The sequence below is a fragment of the Lissotriton vulgaris genome, chromosome 3_1, assembly GCF_964263255.1.
Source record: "Lissotriton vulgaris chromosome 3_1, aLisVul1.2, whole genome shotgun sequence".
NCBI lineage: Eukaryota > Metazoa > Chordata > Amphibia > Caudata > Salamandridae > Lissotriton > Lissotriton vulgaris.
This window is the reverse complement of record NC_141689.1, coordinates 469,380,710-469,396,112: the sequence shown is the minus strand read 5'-3', so window position 1 is coordinate 469,396,112 and position 15,403 is coordinate 469,380,710. Positions and strand designations below refer to the sequence as shown.

Here is a 15,403-nt window from a genome sequence, read left to right as displayed (position 1 = left end):
ATGATGTCATCAGTGATGATTCCAATAACGTTATTTGAGATGTTATCAATTATCATTGAACATGTCATGAGTAAGGCAATATGTGAGGTCGTAAACAGTGCATGACGTGGGAGCAAGTTATGGTTAGCTCAGCAAACTATAACTAGTGAATATAAGTGTTTATTTTAGTTTATAATGGTACATTTTAATTAATATTTTTACCTAACTATAACATCACTTTAACTTTTATCTTTTCAGTGAATTTCTCAGTTTAAAAACAATGTAAAGTAACAATACAAAGGGTGTCATTTTAACCCCTTGCATGCTGATGACGGCCGGGAGCCGCCATGGCACACAGTGCTCGTGTGCTGATGACGGCTCCCGGCGGGCATGACCGTACCCGCGATCGGAATGTGCCGCACAGGCGCAGAATAGCGGTAGCATGCAAGGGGTTAAGTAAGGCAGGCCTACTGGCTGAGCCAAAGGGTCAGAAGTCCAAAATGTAAAGAGAAGCCATATTGGCTTTATCAGGGGTTCAGCACACTAACATACATAAAGTAGAACTATTTGCTTTGTCAATAAATTACCTACGTCGCCCCCAACCTGAGAGACCTCCACTGGCTCCCCATCCTGAAGAAATGCCAGTTCAAGATCCTCTTGAACGCCAACAAAGCCCTCCAAGACCTAGGATCGGCCTACGTCAACCATTGACTAAACTTCCCCAATCCCTCCAAATGCCTGCACTCCTCTTCACTTGCCCTCGAACACACTCCCTGTATCCATCACAGCCACAGGCGCTCCTTCTCATACATCACTGCCAAGATCTGGAGTGACCTTCCCCTCCAGCTATGTACAGCCCCTTTGCTGGCAAACCAGAAAGAGTCTCAAGACCTGGCTCTTCAATGGAGACACAACGCCCAGATACCCTTAGCAATGACAGTCATGTGCTTTACAAATGCTGATTGATTGACTGATTGACACTTTATCAATAAATATAATCCAATGTATTACACCGTGAACATGGCTATGATTAATAATAATTACTATCACAAAATATTTTAAATAAAGTATTTTTATTCAAAGCAACCTTAAACTTGTGTTGAATCTTTTTTTCACAATCTTCAGGCCACAATAAGAAGCCACAGAGCCGACCACAAGAGATCCTCGCACTCCAGCTGGAGAGCATACAGCTCCAGCTTGGAGTGCTTTGAAAAGATGGTAAGAACTGATTGTGTCTTGTATTCAATGACAAAGTAAACTTACAGCCAGTTTTTTAAAATGTTCTTAGGGGGTTGCTGCACTCCCTGTAGCCCCTCACAACATTTACCAACAAAATGCTTGGTGTTACCTCACCCTTTCTAGAAGGGCACCACCAGGATCCTAAAAAGTAAGCAAAAAGTATTTGTAAGGCATTATGGGGTAAACTCCAAAAGGAGTAGAGAATATGAAATGAGCTGCTACTCTTCTCATTTCATATTCACCCTATGTTTTAAAAAAATAAATTTTTTTGGGGTTGGTTCCCCCGGGGCACCTAACAACTATAATCAATGTTGGGAGTGGTGGTGGTGGTGGGGGGCAATGGCCGGGGAGGAAAGCCGCATCCCTCCCACCACAACAATGAAGATTTCTTGCCGCAGTAGATGCGGTCCCATGTCCCATTTAATGGCTCGGAGGCGCATATGGAATGGGATCTCCAGAACCATGAAAATACTCAGGGGGGGCTGCAAGCCCCCATCCCCTACAAATGAAATACAATGCAGGTCCTGGGGGATGGGGTCCACTGTGTATTTATATTGATTGGGAAGGGGGAGCCGCACGTACCTAACTTTTTTTAAAGTGGTGACTACCCCGGGGCCTTCAAATTGAAAATAATTTTTTCAGGATACAGAACAGAGTTCCGCAGTCCTAAAATTGCTGCAGAAATATCTTTGTTGATGGCAGCCAATCTGACTTAGGGCCTCATTTCGATTTTAGTGAATTAACTACGCACAGATAAGGACGTCACGAGTAACTCTTAAATAATTAATTGATCGATGTACACTCCACAAACCATTTCCACCGGCTGGTGAAGATGAGCATTCAACTCTCGAACGGACCACAATCAACTGATGTGTGCTAGAGGTGTCAGCTGACACCTTCCTGAACTACTGGTTACAACTGTCTGAACCAAACTTCTGGCTGCCTTACGTCCCCCCCTGTCCTGATGAAGACCCGCCTTTCATGCTGAATTAAGAGCACAACAGTCTAGGATTGAAGGGTTAAAGTTATTGTCGCAACTGGTCCTCTCAATTTCCCTGCCTTGAATATGAATTCATAACTATTGTTGGGATTTATGGTTTGAACTTTGGACTTGCTTTTTCAAAAAAACTTTTTGGTATATATGTGTTTTATATATGTTGTTTATGTCACCTGTGCACAACACTATGTCACTTACCACGATCAGTCACTAGTCACATTCTTTTGCCGCATGTGTTATATGTCACGGACAGCCTCTATGATGTTGTATTGCTTTTATATTAACATTAAGTAAAGAAATCCAATTCCATACCTTAAAGAAATTGTTTCTTTGGTGTGTTACCTGGCTGCATGATCAATACTTTTTTCTGCAGGGTATCTAATACCTATTACAAATCAGTTGAACTTACCGACAGAACCACTGTTATTGTATATTGTAATTACCCAGGTTCTGAGGTTAACTGGGTTGCCCCATTATCTTTAATGGCTCATTTCGATCTTGGCAGATCGGATACTCATCACGAACGTGACGGATATCTTGTCCGCCATATTACAAGTGCATAATATCCTATGGCGTTTTTAATATGGAGAACAGGATCTCTGTCACGTTTGTGACAGAGTTTCCTATCGGCCAAGACCAAAATCAGGCCATTAATCTTTTGATATGTTGGGTCTGCTGATCCTTCACAACATGAAATATACATACATTTTGGATCTTAATTTCTCAAAAACGACTGGACAAATTTACATCAAATTACAAACAACACATTTTCTGGGTATAGATCTAGCTTTCTGACGAATTTGATGTAATTCTGTTCAGCCATTTTATCTGTATTGCTGTTCAATTTTCCTTTGATAAAACTGCATGGGGAAAACGCGATAAGAGAGTCCAGACATATTCCTATTTCCACTTGAAGGATCACCACAAAACCATTCAGGAAGGATCAGAGGCAGATGAGACATTTGTTTCAAACTTTTTAACTGTGCAAAAGTTATTAGCAAACAAAAACAATTTCCATTGATACATGGTCCTAACTAGAACTACCCAGTGGTGACCACCACGGAGTCAATATACATAGCAGAAAAAATTAGTTATGGCAACATGATAATGTTTCCACACTATAGGTCGTTACAGGAAATAAGGAATCTCTGCATGTTTACATGCATTCTGTGGGTAAGAACATTTTAAAATCTGATTCACATTAAACTAATGCTAATATCTTTTTACAAAAATTACTATCTACTTTTAGGGGTGCTTAATTTCATACTACAAATTCTGATGTTATTCTGCTTGTCTGCAATGAACATGAAAGAACAAGATACTGTAGGTTTAGGTGGCTTAAAAGAAGGGTGATGGTGGGACCATGTATTATCAGGAGGCCTTCTACCTCGTTCCTCTATATGTTCATGAAACTCCTTTGTGACTTACAGTATCCTTATAGAGCATGACATGGTGCATTTTATCATATATCTATTAAACTAATTGACACCAACCTGATGAATTCAATAACAAAACACACATAATCTATCCAAGTTAAAAGGACTCTATCTTGGCAAGAGAGTCTAGGTTAATTGGTGGAGCATTACCTTTGACAGGACCAAACACTGAAAAACCCAATTGGAACATTTCCTAGTGAAAAATAGAAGGGTACAAAGCACAATGGAAGCATGTAAATTATTAACATTCACATTGTGTGAGATGGAATAACGTAAATTAGAGCAACAGAAAATTAAGTGTTGGACTGCATATAGAATAACACAATACCAATTAGAAATACTCATTTTCTTTATATTCACAGCTGCAGACCTTAAGAAAAAGTATCATTTGAATCTAGGTTTTAAAAAAAGTCTTTCTTTAAGTTCACTTTGAGAGAATTTTGATTTGCAGTTTGGATTGACTTTCCGTTAACTACATCAAGTTTTTCCTTTCTTTCTTCTCTTTCATGATCTTTTTACTTTCTTCTCGTCTTCTTTTATTGACGGGATTTCGAGGGTCATATATTTCAAAAGTATCTTCATCCTGCATGGTTGCGTCCTTAACTTTCTTACTTTTATCATCAAATTGCAGAACGTGGGACATCCTGAAAGAATATATAGAAGTTATGTGTGTCATTTTAAGATTGATTAAAATGGTATGCCATATGATTGTACAATACAACAATTTTAAAGCAGGTTTGATTTGAATGTTGATACTCACATGCTATCTTTAAACAAAACTTTGTATGCCTGTTTTTTTTATTAGATTGAAATGTGCTCAGAAATGTCGAGTGAATAAAAGCCAGTATTGGAGTTACAAAGCAAGAGAGGATCATAAATGCACAAATGTAACAAACCTCTACAGGAAAAAGCATCCTAACACCTAACATTACCCAGATATTTATTCTTTGGTAAGTTAGTACTTAAACCTTCCAGCGTCAATAAAAGGAACACCGACATAGAATTGTCATGGAAAGCTCAGTGGAAAAAGGCATTCTAAGACAGTTACATTACTTTTAATAATACACTAGATCTATGTATATTTGTACATCTTTAAAAATAAAATATTATCCCCTCTGGAACCAGGATGGTTCCTGCAGAAGAGGTAAAGGACTGGGGGATGGTCAGTACGCCAGGTGGCAACACACCCACTATTGTATGTAAATAGTATGTAAAGAAGATGTGGTCCAACGGCTAGGGTGGTCAACCTCAAATCCAGGGAACAGGGTTCGAGTCTCGGTAATGACTCAACATCCTGTGATTCTGCGCAAATCACTTAATCTCCCAGTGCCTAACAAAAATGAATGTGTCCTTGTGTAATGCAACTTGTACTCATGTAAAGCGCTCTGATACCCGATACCTACAGGTCAAGTTTGCGCTATATAAAACTCAGAGAGAAAAAAATGTAGGGCTAAAAGGATGTGATGGTCCTATGACCCTTGAACACCAACATGTTTCAGCCCTATCCTAATGGCCTATCTAAGGTCCTGGGCTTTCCTCAGGGTGGGTAGCGATGAAGTCACTTCCCCCGAAGACGTGAATAACGTGTTCATGCAATTTGCATGTGAAAGACGTTAGAGAAAGGCATATACTTGCAGCTGCATTTTCCGGGAATTACCTGTATAGAGAAAGGTACAAAAGTACATGCTATCATTTCTGCTGTAAAGCCAGAGAGGTTGGCGTACTGTTGTCGTGATACTTCACAGTGCAGTCCCCAAGCAAATAAGTGCCCATTGTGACAATCAAGGTATTTTCACTAGGAAAAACATATCCTATGGTGATCCCAGTAATATCAAACCAGGTGCGCTCACTCAATTTTGAGTTCAATCGTGAGTCAAAGTATATGAATTGAACGTGGATTTACATATGTCATCTCATCTGCACATACAGGCCCTCAGAGTAGGGCAGCTCACACTTACACCAATGTACAAAACGTTCTCGTACAACAACACAAAGGTGTCCTTCCTTGATGTTAACATTATCATGGAAGATGGAAGACTGAGAACTTCTCTGTAAACAAAACCTACAGACCGTAATAGTCTGCTGCACTTCAATAGCGTGCATCCAGGAGTGCTGAGGGAGAACTTACCCAAGGGCCAACTTCGGGCTATCAGACGCAAATGTTCTAAGACACAGGACTTTAAGAGGGAAGCAACAAACCTGAGCAAAAAAACTCCAGTACTGTGGATACCAGGTCCATGTCGTTAGCAAGGCCAAACAACGGGTTAAGTATCATCCACAGGGAGGCACTTCTTGAGAAAACAAAGGTACCTGAATCAAGAGGCTTGACATGCGTGACAACCTACAACTCGTCATCTAACATGGTGAAACGCACCATAAACAAACACTGCCACATTTTACATCAAACCAGCTGTACTGGCCATCCCCCAGTCCTTTACCTCTTCTACAGGAGCAATCCTGGTTCCAGAGGGGATACTATTTTGTTTTTGAGTCTACGACAGGGAGGACGTATCTCTTCCATCCTCTTCTCTGAGGACCTCTCTACCCTCCTAGGGTTCCCATTCGGGATTCCTAAACTTGTGTATAAGGATGAATGTTCCTCTTGACACTTTATCACAATCTTATTTATGCAAAAGAAAGAGAGCTACTTCCCTGAATGACCTGATCATGATGGTGATGTTTGGACACTTACTCTTCTAGCTGTCATCAGTGTTGGGGAACAATAACCTGTTGCTCATCTGCCAGCATGTTGCAGGAGCTATGTCTGGAGTGAGTATTTTTTCTCTTTATGAAGACGACAAGGGTGTTCCCTTTTTCACATAAGTTTTCTGTATGGACTTCAGTGATCTGACAGCAGAAAGGACAATCAAGCGGGTAACAAACCAAAGTCTTTTCAAACCGGAGGACAGATAGTCACAAAAAGCATTACCTGAGTTTTCCAAGACTTACTGTTTGGTAGGTGGGCCAAGCTCAGTAGTACATATGGGAGGAATTGCTTGGTTGCAAGAGACAACAAAAAGCCTTTCACAGCAATAAAGAAATGAAGGTAATGTCTAGGCAAGTACAATCCAACCGTAACCAGCAGGTGTTCACAAACACCAGACTCATCAAAATAAATTAGAACAACTGCAGCAGGTCTCAGAATGAAAGTACTTTTAAAGAATGTACAGAAATACAAGGAATGGTGGAAAATGTCTTACAAAATGCATGATTATGAAAAAGTCCCGAAAGGTTTTTTGTAGCACTGCAGTGGCTGTAATGCTCTGGAAATAAATTCAAGTTCATCAAATCGGCTTGATGGAAGCTTTGGACTGGTTCAGATACTTATGATTAACATTTCACCAACAGTCTGTAATGCAGGAAGGTTTTTGGCGTTTCTTGAATTCCGTACGACTACTTTGGCAAAACACATGGGCAAGGTGTTCAGACATTTGGAAGATACAGAGAACAAGGCCTCTACCTTCAATCCAGCTCAAGGATTTTAAGCTTGGGTATCAGAACAGCTATTATCTGACCACTAGACAGACTTTGCCAAATGGCAGTAAAGTTCAGATCTTTGAGAAGCCCCCAGGACTGCACAAGTGCTTGATACTGACTGTCCCATGTATTTAGGTACTGAAGGAAGGGTTGATTGAGTTGTTAAACCGAACTAAAAAAGTTTTCCATTAGCATTGACATATGCAGGTGCTTGTATCAGTTTTATATATATCTATCCTAAGCAATTGTGTATAAAATAAAAAAGCTCAAAATCCCAGTGCAGGAGCATAATCATAAACTTCTTTTTCGTTCTGTGCAAATAACTGAGTCCAGGTCAAACTAAGGAGTAGATCAAGGTTTGATGACTCACAATTAGCCTTGCACTGTCTTTTCACACTCTTTACATCTGTCTCATAGTATCACTACCGGGTTAAGTGTGGATTCCAAAAACCTTCATGTATGAGTCTTTGATGACACCGACAAAAACCTAGACTTGAGTCACATCCCCAAAGTGCTGCAATATAGATAATTCTGGGAACAGGTAGTTAGTTTTTTAACCATGTTAGCCACGATATAGATTGTGGACCTCTGTTGCATTGTGAATTACACATAAAGGGCCATCCAGTAAAATCCAGTTATAACCTGGTGTGTAAACAATCTATAAAAAATTGGTACTGAGGGCAAGAAAACAAATAATAATTTAAGGACTCTCATACATGCTGTAACCCGATGCTGGTAGTTCATCATACATTGATAACACTCATACTCAGGTATTGCTTAATCAAAAAAGTAATATACACTCAAGTTCCTATGATGATCCTAACTACCAACTGTTATTTACCGTTTCAGAATCAGTCAAAATGTCCACGTGATTTTCTGTCAGGTACCAAGTATAGTGTTAAGGGTGTCTGTATTGACGGAATCCTTGTGGCTCCTGATGGATTCCAAAGAACTGTGATGCAAGCATTAGAATGTAGTAAACTGAATGCGGATTAGAATGTTGAGTTTGCGGTTATACGCAGAAGGATAAGGAAAATGCTACTTACCAGTATGCATCTGTTCTTGAGCTGCAGAGTTGTACACTTAGCATTAGATCGCCACCTGGTGTTGGGCTTGGATGATTGCATGTTGTTGTCGTCTTGGAAGAAGTCTTTGTAGTCATGAGATAGGTGACTCCTCCCTTGGACGATAGTGTGCATGGGCATTGGCTCCACCCTTAGATTGTTTTTCGTCATGATGGGATATGATCGAGTTAGTAGAAAGAAGAAAGGATGTCCATGCGTGTATATCTAATTAAGATAAAACTGGAACAGACACAGGTCCCGGGGAGGCGGGAGGGCGTGTACAACTCTGCAGCTCTACATGCCAAGAACAGAGGCATACTGGTAAGTGGCATTTTCCGTTCGAGGCATATGAGCTGCAGATTGTACACTTAGCATCGATTGTGCAGCAGTGTCTCCCCTAGCGGTGGTCACCTGTGTCTGTTGCAGTAGTTTGAAAGAGAGTTTTAAGCAAGCTGCAGTAGGCCAAGCTGTCCTTGTCCATCAACACAATAGTGTTTAGTGAAGGTGTGTGTTGTAGACCAAGTTGCTGCCTTGCAGATGTTTTCTAGGGGAATGTTTCCTAAGAATGCCATGGAGGCTGCTAGTTTGCGTGTGGAGTGCGCTCTAGGAGGAACTGTTAATGTGCGTTTTGCTTTGTGATAGCATATTTGTATACATTTAACAATCCACCTTGCAATTCCTGATTTTGAAATGGGATTGCATTTATGTGGTGGTGGAGAGAAGGCTACAAATAGTTGCTTTAGTTTGCAAAAGGACTTGGTCCTATCTATGTAATAGAGAAGAGCTCTTTTGACATCTTGTGTGTGTAAAGCTCTTTCTGCTACCGAGTCTGGGTTTTGAAAAAACATAGGTAACTCAACAGATTGGTTTAGATGAAAAGGAGTAATTACTTTAAGAGGGAATTTAGGATTAGTTCTTAGAACCACTTTGTTACGGTGTAATTGTAAGAAAGGTTCTTGTATAGTTAAAGCTTGAATCTCACTAACTCTTCTAAGAGGTAATAGCAACGATGAAAGCTGTTTTCCATGAGAGAAATTGTAGTTCACATTTGTGTAAAGGTTCAAAAGGGGGTTCCTTGAGTCTGGTAAGAACAGTGTTTAGGTTCCACACTGGAGAGGGTGGTCACCTAGGAGGAATAATTTTTTTTTAATCCTTCCATAAAAGATTTTATTGCTGGTACTCTAAACAACAACATATGTTGTCTGTTTTGTAGATATGCGGCAATGGCTGCAAGATGTAAACGTATAGATGAATAAGCTTGATTACATCTTTGTAAATGGAGAAGGTAACAGATGATATTTTGGATGGAAGCATCTAAAGGATCAATTTGATTATTATTGCAGTAAATGGAAAATCTTTTCCATTTAGCAGCATAGCAAGCTCTAGTAGTATGTCTTCTGGCTTCTTTTATGATATTCATACAGTCTGGTGGCAGGTTAAGGTAACCAAACTCTAAGACTTCAGGAGCCAGATCGTCAGATTCAGTTGACTTGGATCTGGATGCCTGATGTCTCCATGGTTTTACGTTAGCATCGATGGTGTCAGAGACAGTTTTTGGTGTGGAACTAAAGAGAGTTCTAGCAGTGTGGTGAACCACGGTTGGCGTGTCCATGTGGGAGCTAGCAGGATCAGTTTGAGAGACTGTTGTCTGAGCTTGCGTACCACTAGTGGTATTAGTGGGGTTGGCGGAAAAGCGTACGCAAATACGCCTGACCAGTTCATCCATATCGCATTGCCCTTGGACCACGGGTGTGGAAACCTGGCGGCGAAGTTGGGCATTTTTTTGCGTTTTTGTGCGTGGTAAACAGGTCTATGTCTGGATGACCCCACTTGTGAAAGAATGGTTGAAGAACTTGCAGAGATGTAGTTCTCATTCGTGAATCTGTTCTGTCTGTCGACTTAACAGAACGGCCATCTGATTGTGAACTCCGGGAAGGTGTTCGGCAAGCAGATATATCTTTTGTGGAATGGCCCATCTCCGAATGTTTTGTGCGAGCTGGGACAGTTGCAGGGAATGTGTGCCTCCTTGTTTCTATATGTAGTACATGGCTGTCATGTTGTCTGTCCGGATTAAAACAGCTTTGTTCTGTATGTGTACTTGCAAGGACTTTAGTGACAGGAAAATCGCCAGCAACTCTAGGTGATTGATGTAAAGCACCTTTTGTTGAGCGTTCCATCTTCCCTGAGTTGTGTGGTGGAGCAGATGTGCTCCCCATCATGTCAGGGATGCATCTGTTGTGAGTACTATTTGTGGAACAGGCTCGAGGAACGGCCGCCCTCTAGACAAGTTTTTGGTGTTCCACCACTGCAGAGAGCGATGTGTGCGGCTCTCCACCAACACGAGGTCTGTCAGTTGTCCTTGTGCCTGATTCCACTGATGTGTTAGACATTCCTGCAATGGGTGCATTTGCAGTCTTGCATATGGTACATTAAAAATGCAAGATGCCATCATGCCTATTAGTTGCATGAACACTCTGGCTTGGAGAAAGTGCTGGTTTTGAAACCTTGTAACTAAGGCTTGAATGCTCTGTGTCCTGGCTGGACTGGAATACGCTAGAGATTTATTGGTGTTTATGGTAGCCCCTAGGTATTGATGTACATGAGATGGCTGTAGATGTGACTTGGTGTAGTTTATTGTAAACCCCAAGTTGTGCAGTGTCTGAATTGTGTAAGATGTGTTGCTACTACTGCCAGGCACTTTGTGAACACTCTTGGTGCAGTTGTGCCCCCAAATGGAAGGACTTTGAATCGACAGTGTTGTCCTTCTAGCACAAACCTGAGATACTTCCTGTGAGAAGGATGTATGGGAATGTGAAAGTAGGAGTAGGAGTCTTTGAGGTCTGGTGTAGTGAGGAAATCGCCTTGTTGCAATGATGGGATCACTTGTTTTAAAGTGACCATGTGAAAATGATCTCAGTGTATATACAGATTGAGAGGCCCTGAATCTAGAATTGATCTTAGTGTCCCATCCTTTTTGGGTATTAGGAAGTAGAGTGAGTAGACCCCTGTTCCTTGATGTTGCAATGGAACTAGCTCTATTGCATCTTTTTGTAGCAATGAGAGAATCTCTTGTTGGAGCAGCGTTAGATGTTCTGTGGACATTGGACGCTGTCTGGGTGGTAGATTTGAAGGGGTAGCTGTAAGCTCTAGGCAGTAACCATACTGGATAATCTGTCTTACCCACTTGTCTGTTGTGATGGAATTCCAGAAAGGTAGGAACTGTGTTAATCTCCCCCCTACATGAGTGGTATGCTGTTGGGGGAGCTGAAGGAAGTCACTATTTAGTGGTGGAAGAGGATTGATTGTTGTTGTTACCTCGACCTCTTCCCTTATTGTTATTACCTCTGTAGCCCCCTCAAAAGTATCCTTTATTAGAGGATGCTTGTGCATTTGTTTTAAAGGAAGCTGAATTGTCTGCTTTAGCTTGTTTGGAGCCTCCTCTGTAAAAGGAGCGACAAAAGGAGCCTCTTGCTTGGGTGGACTGCAGAGCTCCCGTAGACTTGGCTGTGTCATTTTTTCAAGAGCTGTGTCTACTTCTGGACCAAACCATTGTTGTTGGTTGAATGGTTGATTTAAGATAGTAGTCTGTACCTCTTGGTTAACTCCTGAAATGCGTAGCCACACGTGACATCTAAGGAGGACACTGGTGTTTATTGCCCTGGATGCAGTGTCTGCTACATCTAGTGCACATTTAATGGAGGCATTGGATATAAGCTTACCCTCTTGTATGAAGTCACCTGCTTGTGCCTTATATTGGAATGAAAACAATGGTCCGTGACCAGAATTTGAACAATATCAATTTACTTTGCAAAGCACATTGCAAATGAATTAATAAAGAACATATACAGGATAATGATGCGTGTACAAAATACCTATTTCTGCATCAATTTGAATGGACCACACACAAGAAAACAAGCGCCACACTATATAATAAATGTCACGTAATTTATTATAGAGTCAATCAATTGTTATTGTAATGACCATATGTTGCGCGTAAGGAGGAGAGGTGAAAGGATAGGATAGTGGTGTTGGGTAGTGAGATAGTAAATAAAAGATTAAAGGAATAGACCATTCAAAAACTTTTCAATACTGATAGCAAAGATCAGTTACAGCAAGCCTGTCCATAGAAGATTTACATGTAATCTGTAAATTATTGGTCTGCATTCAATTCAATTTTATGGTAAGGTGAGGTAAGTAGGTACAGGTCTTGATCAAAGGAAGAGCGTTGACGTTTCGACTCGACTATGCAATGCGGAATTGGAACCTTTGCTGCGAGTCTTCATCAGGACAATATGTTTGCAATCTACTCCTGCAGCCAAGCCTGGCTAAACAGGTAAACTTTTCAGCGTGCCGAAGGGCCAAGGTCGCCTTTGTATGGTTAATCCGGTGTGTAGATCACCCGGTGTGTATATCATCAAGAATATGCATGTGGCCATTATCTTAATTAGAGGCCTCAGCGTCGAAGACTGCCGCTCCCACGGGATGTAAATCTTCTATGGACAGGCTTGCTGTAACTGATCTTTGCTATCAGTATTGAAATGTTTTTGAATTGTCTATTCCTTAATCGTGTATTCACTATCTCACTACCCGACACCACTATCCTATCCTTTCACCTCTCCTCCTTGCGCTCAACCTTTAGTCATTACAATAACAATTGATTGGCTCTATAATAAATAACCTGAAATTTATTATATAGTGTGGCGCTTGTTTTCTTGTGTGTGGTCCATTGAAATTGATGTAGAAATAAATATTTTGTACACGAATCATTATCCTGAATATGTTATTTATTAATTCATTTGCAATGTGCTTTGCAAAGTAAATTGATATTGTTCAAATTCTGGTCACGGACCATTGTTTTCATTCCAGTATTGTGCCCAGGTCCGGATTGACGTTAGGGGCTACCCCATTATTAATAATGTGCCTTATTTTGATCAAGCAGATGTTGTAAGAGCTTTTCTAGTTGATCAAAGTGAGCCCTGTCGTATCGTGCGAGGAGGGCCTGTGTGTTAGCAATGCGCCATGCATCACTAGCTTCGGCATCTATTCTTTTCCCTGAAGCATCTATGATCTTTGAATCTTTATCAGGAGGTGGTGCTTCGCCTGATGTTTGTGAATTTGCTCTTTTCCTAGCATTGGAAACTACTAGGGAGTCTAAGGGTAGCTGTACTTTAATGTAAGCAGGATCCCCAGGAGCTGTACGTTTTCTCTAACCTTGGGTTTATGATTCTAGCCCGTATAGGATCTTTAAACACTTCTGGTGCATGTTTAATGACTACTTTAATCATTGACAGTATTTGCACAGTTTTTTGGGATTGTTCAAAAGTGTCTAGTAAGAAGTCTTCTAATGCCTCATCTGAATGCATGGTGACATTGTGATAGATGGCAGCCCTATTAATTAAGTGCCCAAACCCAAAATGGTCTTCTGGATATATATGTGGGTCAGGAATATCTGGTATATCCTGTGGGTTTGGATACTCCCAGTCTGGTGAACCTATTGGGTAAGGAAAAGGGTCAACTGGGTCTTTCCCTCCCCCATGCTATACTGATCATCATCAGCATCCTGAGGAGGTGTATGTTGTGGAGAATGAACAAAAGAATTTCTGAGGTGAAATGTTTAAAGGGAGAGCAGGAGAAGGAAATACAGGAGAAGAAGGGTGCATAGGAGATGTGGCTGAGTCCTTCTTCTTGACAGGCACTGGAGGTGTAGGTGCTGTATCTTACTTCCTCTCCCTGTGTGGTGTGGTGGAAACATGTCCTGTTTCTGGGTCTATTTATATCCTGTTTTGCAAAGGATCAGATGTAAAAATCTCTTCTTCCTGAGAAATTGCTTTTGGCGCCGATTTTTTCGGCTCTGTGCCTGGTTTCTGCTTGCCTTTAGCCTTAGGAGTTGTTGTATAGTCCTGTGGCGTACATTTCGGCACCGAAGCTATTGTTTTCGGAGTTGAGGCCTGGTTTGAGGTAAGCATGGGCGAATTTTGCGAATCTCGCGTTCGCGAATTTTGCGGATTTGCGAACTCGCAATCCGCAAAATCCGCGAATTCTCGCGAATTTTTTTTTTTTGTGTTTGCGCGGGTTTCTGCCAGTTCGCGAGGGTTTTTTACAATGTCGCAAATTGCGAACTTACCTGTCGGGTCGCAAGTTTCGCGAACTTGTTGTTTCTACGTGTCCAGCCTGTTTGGGACACTCTTCTTCATCACTGCCACTCTCTGTCACCACTGCCACTCTCTGACTACTCATGCCACCCTCTGGCCCACCCATGCCACCCTCTGTTTCATCACAGCACCCTCTGGTTGTTCAGTCAGTGTACATTATTGTGGCAACGCAAGCACACCTTCCCTGCCTCAAGTGACCTGAATTAATTTGGGGCTGATTAATGTGTCACAGAATATTTTTTTAGCTGGCACCTGCTTCCTTTGTGCTTCCTGATTAGTGATCTTTTGCACTTGCTAAGTGCTTTCATTGTTGCAAAATTAGTTACAACACCTGCCCTGCCCCAACTGACAATAATGAATTAGGGGCTGATTAATGGATTTGAACTTCCAGCCTGGCTCCTGCTTGTCTCCCTTAGCTGTAATTCAGGACCTTTGTGGCATATGTGTAACTATTCTGAGGTTCAGAGCAGGGTCACATAATAGTTGCAACTGGCAACTGAACTCTGGAGGGGCCCCTCAGGAAGCACTACAGGAAATGGCTACTAATGATGAGCCTGAACTTTTGAACCTGGTAAGTAGTTACTTTCAGTTTTGCTAAGATCGTATTTCTGCAATTTTGCACTTATTCGCGGGGCGTGAACTCACGCGAACAGTGCGAGCAAAATCCGCTGCTCGCGGATTTGCGGATTTTGCGGGAGATTCGCGAATCTCGCGGATTGCGAATTTACCGAAAATCCGCAAAATCCGCGAGCGAAACGGATTTTCCGCCCATGGTTAGTTCGAGGGCTTGGAGGCATCGGAAACAGGTTTTGTGGGTTTCGGCACGAGGATTTGGGGGCGGAAGCAGGTTTCATTGATTTGGGTGCTGTAATGTCTTTAGGAGTCGACGGTTTCTGGGTCTTTTTCTGAACCAGGACTTGTTTCGGTTTCGGTGCCGAGGGAGCTGGTCGTATTGGCACGTGTGGTTTGCTCGGTATGGAGCTACCGGAAGTCTTTAATATTTTCTTCGGAGCCGGGCTTGATGGCGGGCTTTCAAAGCAATGTCTTGGTCTCGACTGG

The 15,403-nt window shown here is 41.6% G+C and overlaps 1 protein-coding gene across 1 annotated transcript in view; it reads right to left on the bottom strand.

The window, feature by feature from the left end:
* Window positions 1-1,035: 1,035 nt before the first annotated feature.
* The window catches only part of CWC27 (CWC27 spliceosome associated cyclophilin), a 1,011,903-nt gene continuing 997,535 nt past the window's right edge, over window positions 1,036-15,403 (bottom strand). The window contains exon 14 of the mRNA XM_086960691.1: window positions 1,036-4,295. Within this exon, the coding sequence (XP_086816817.1) occupies window positions 4,124-4,295 (172 nt within the window). The 3' untranslated portion in view covers window positions 1,036-4,123. The remainder of the gene's footprint in view (window positions 4,296-15,403) is intronic.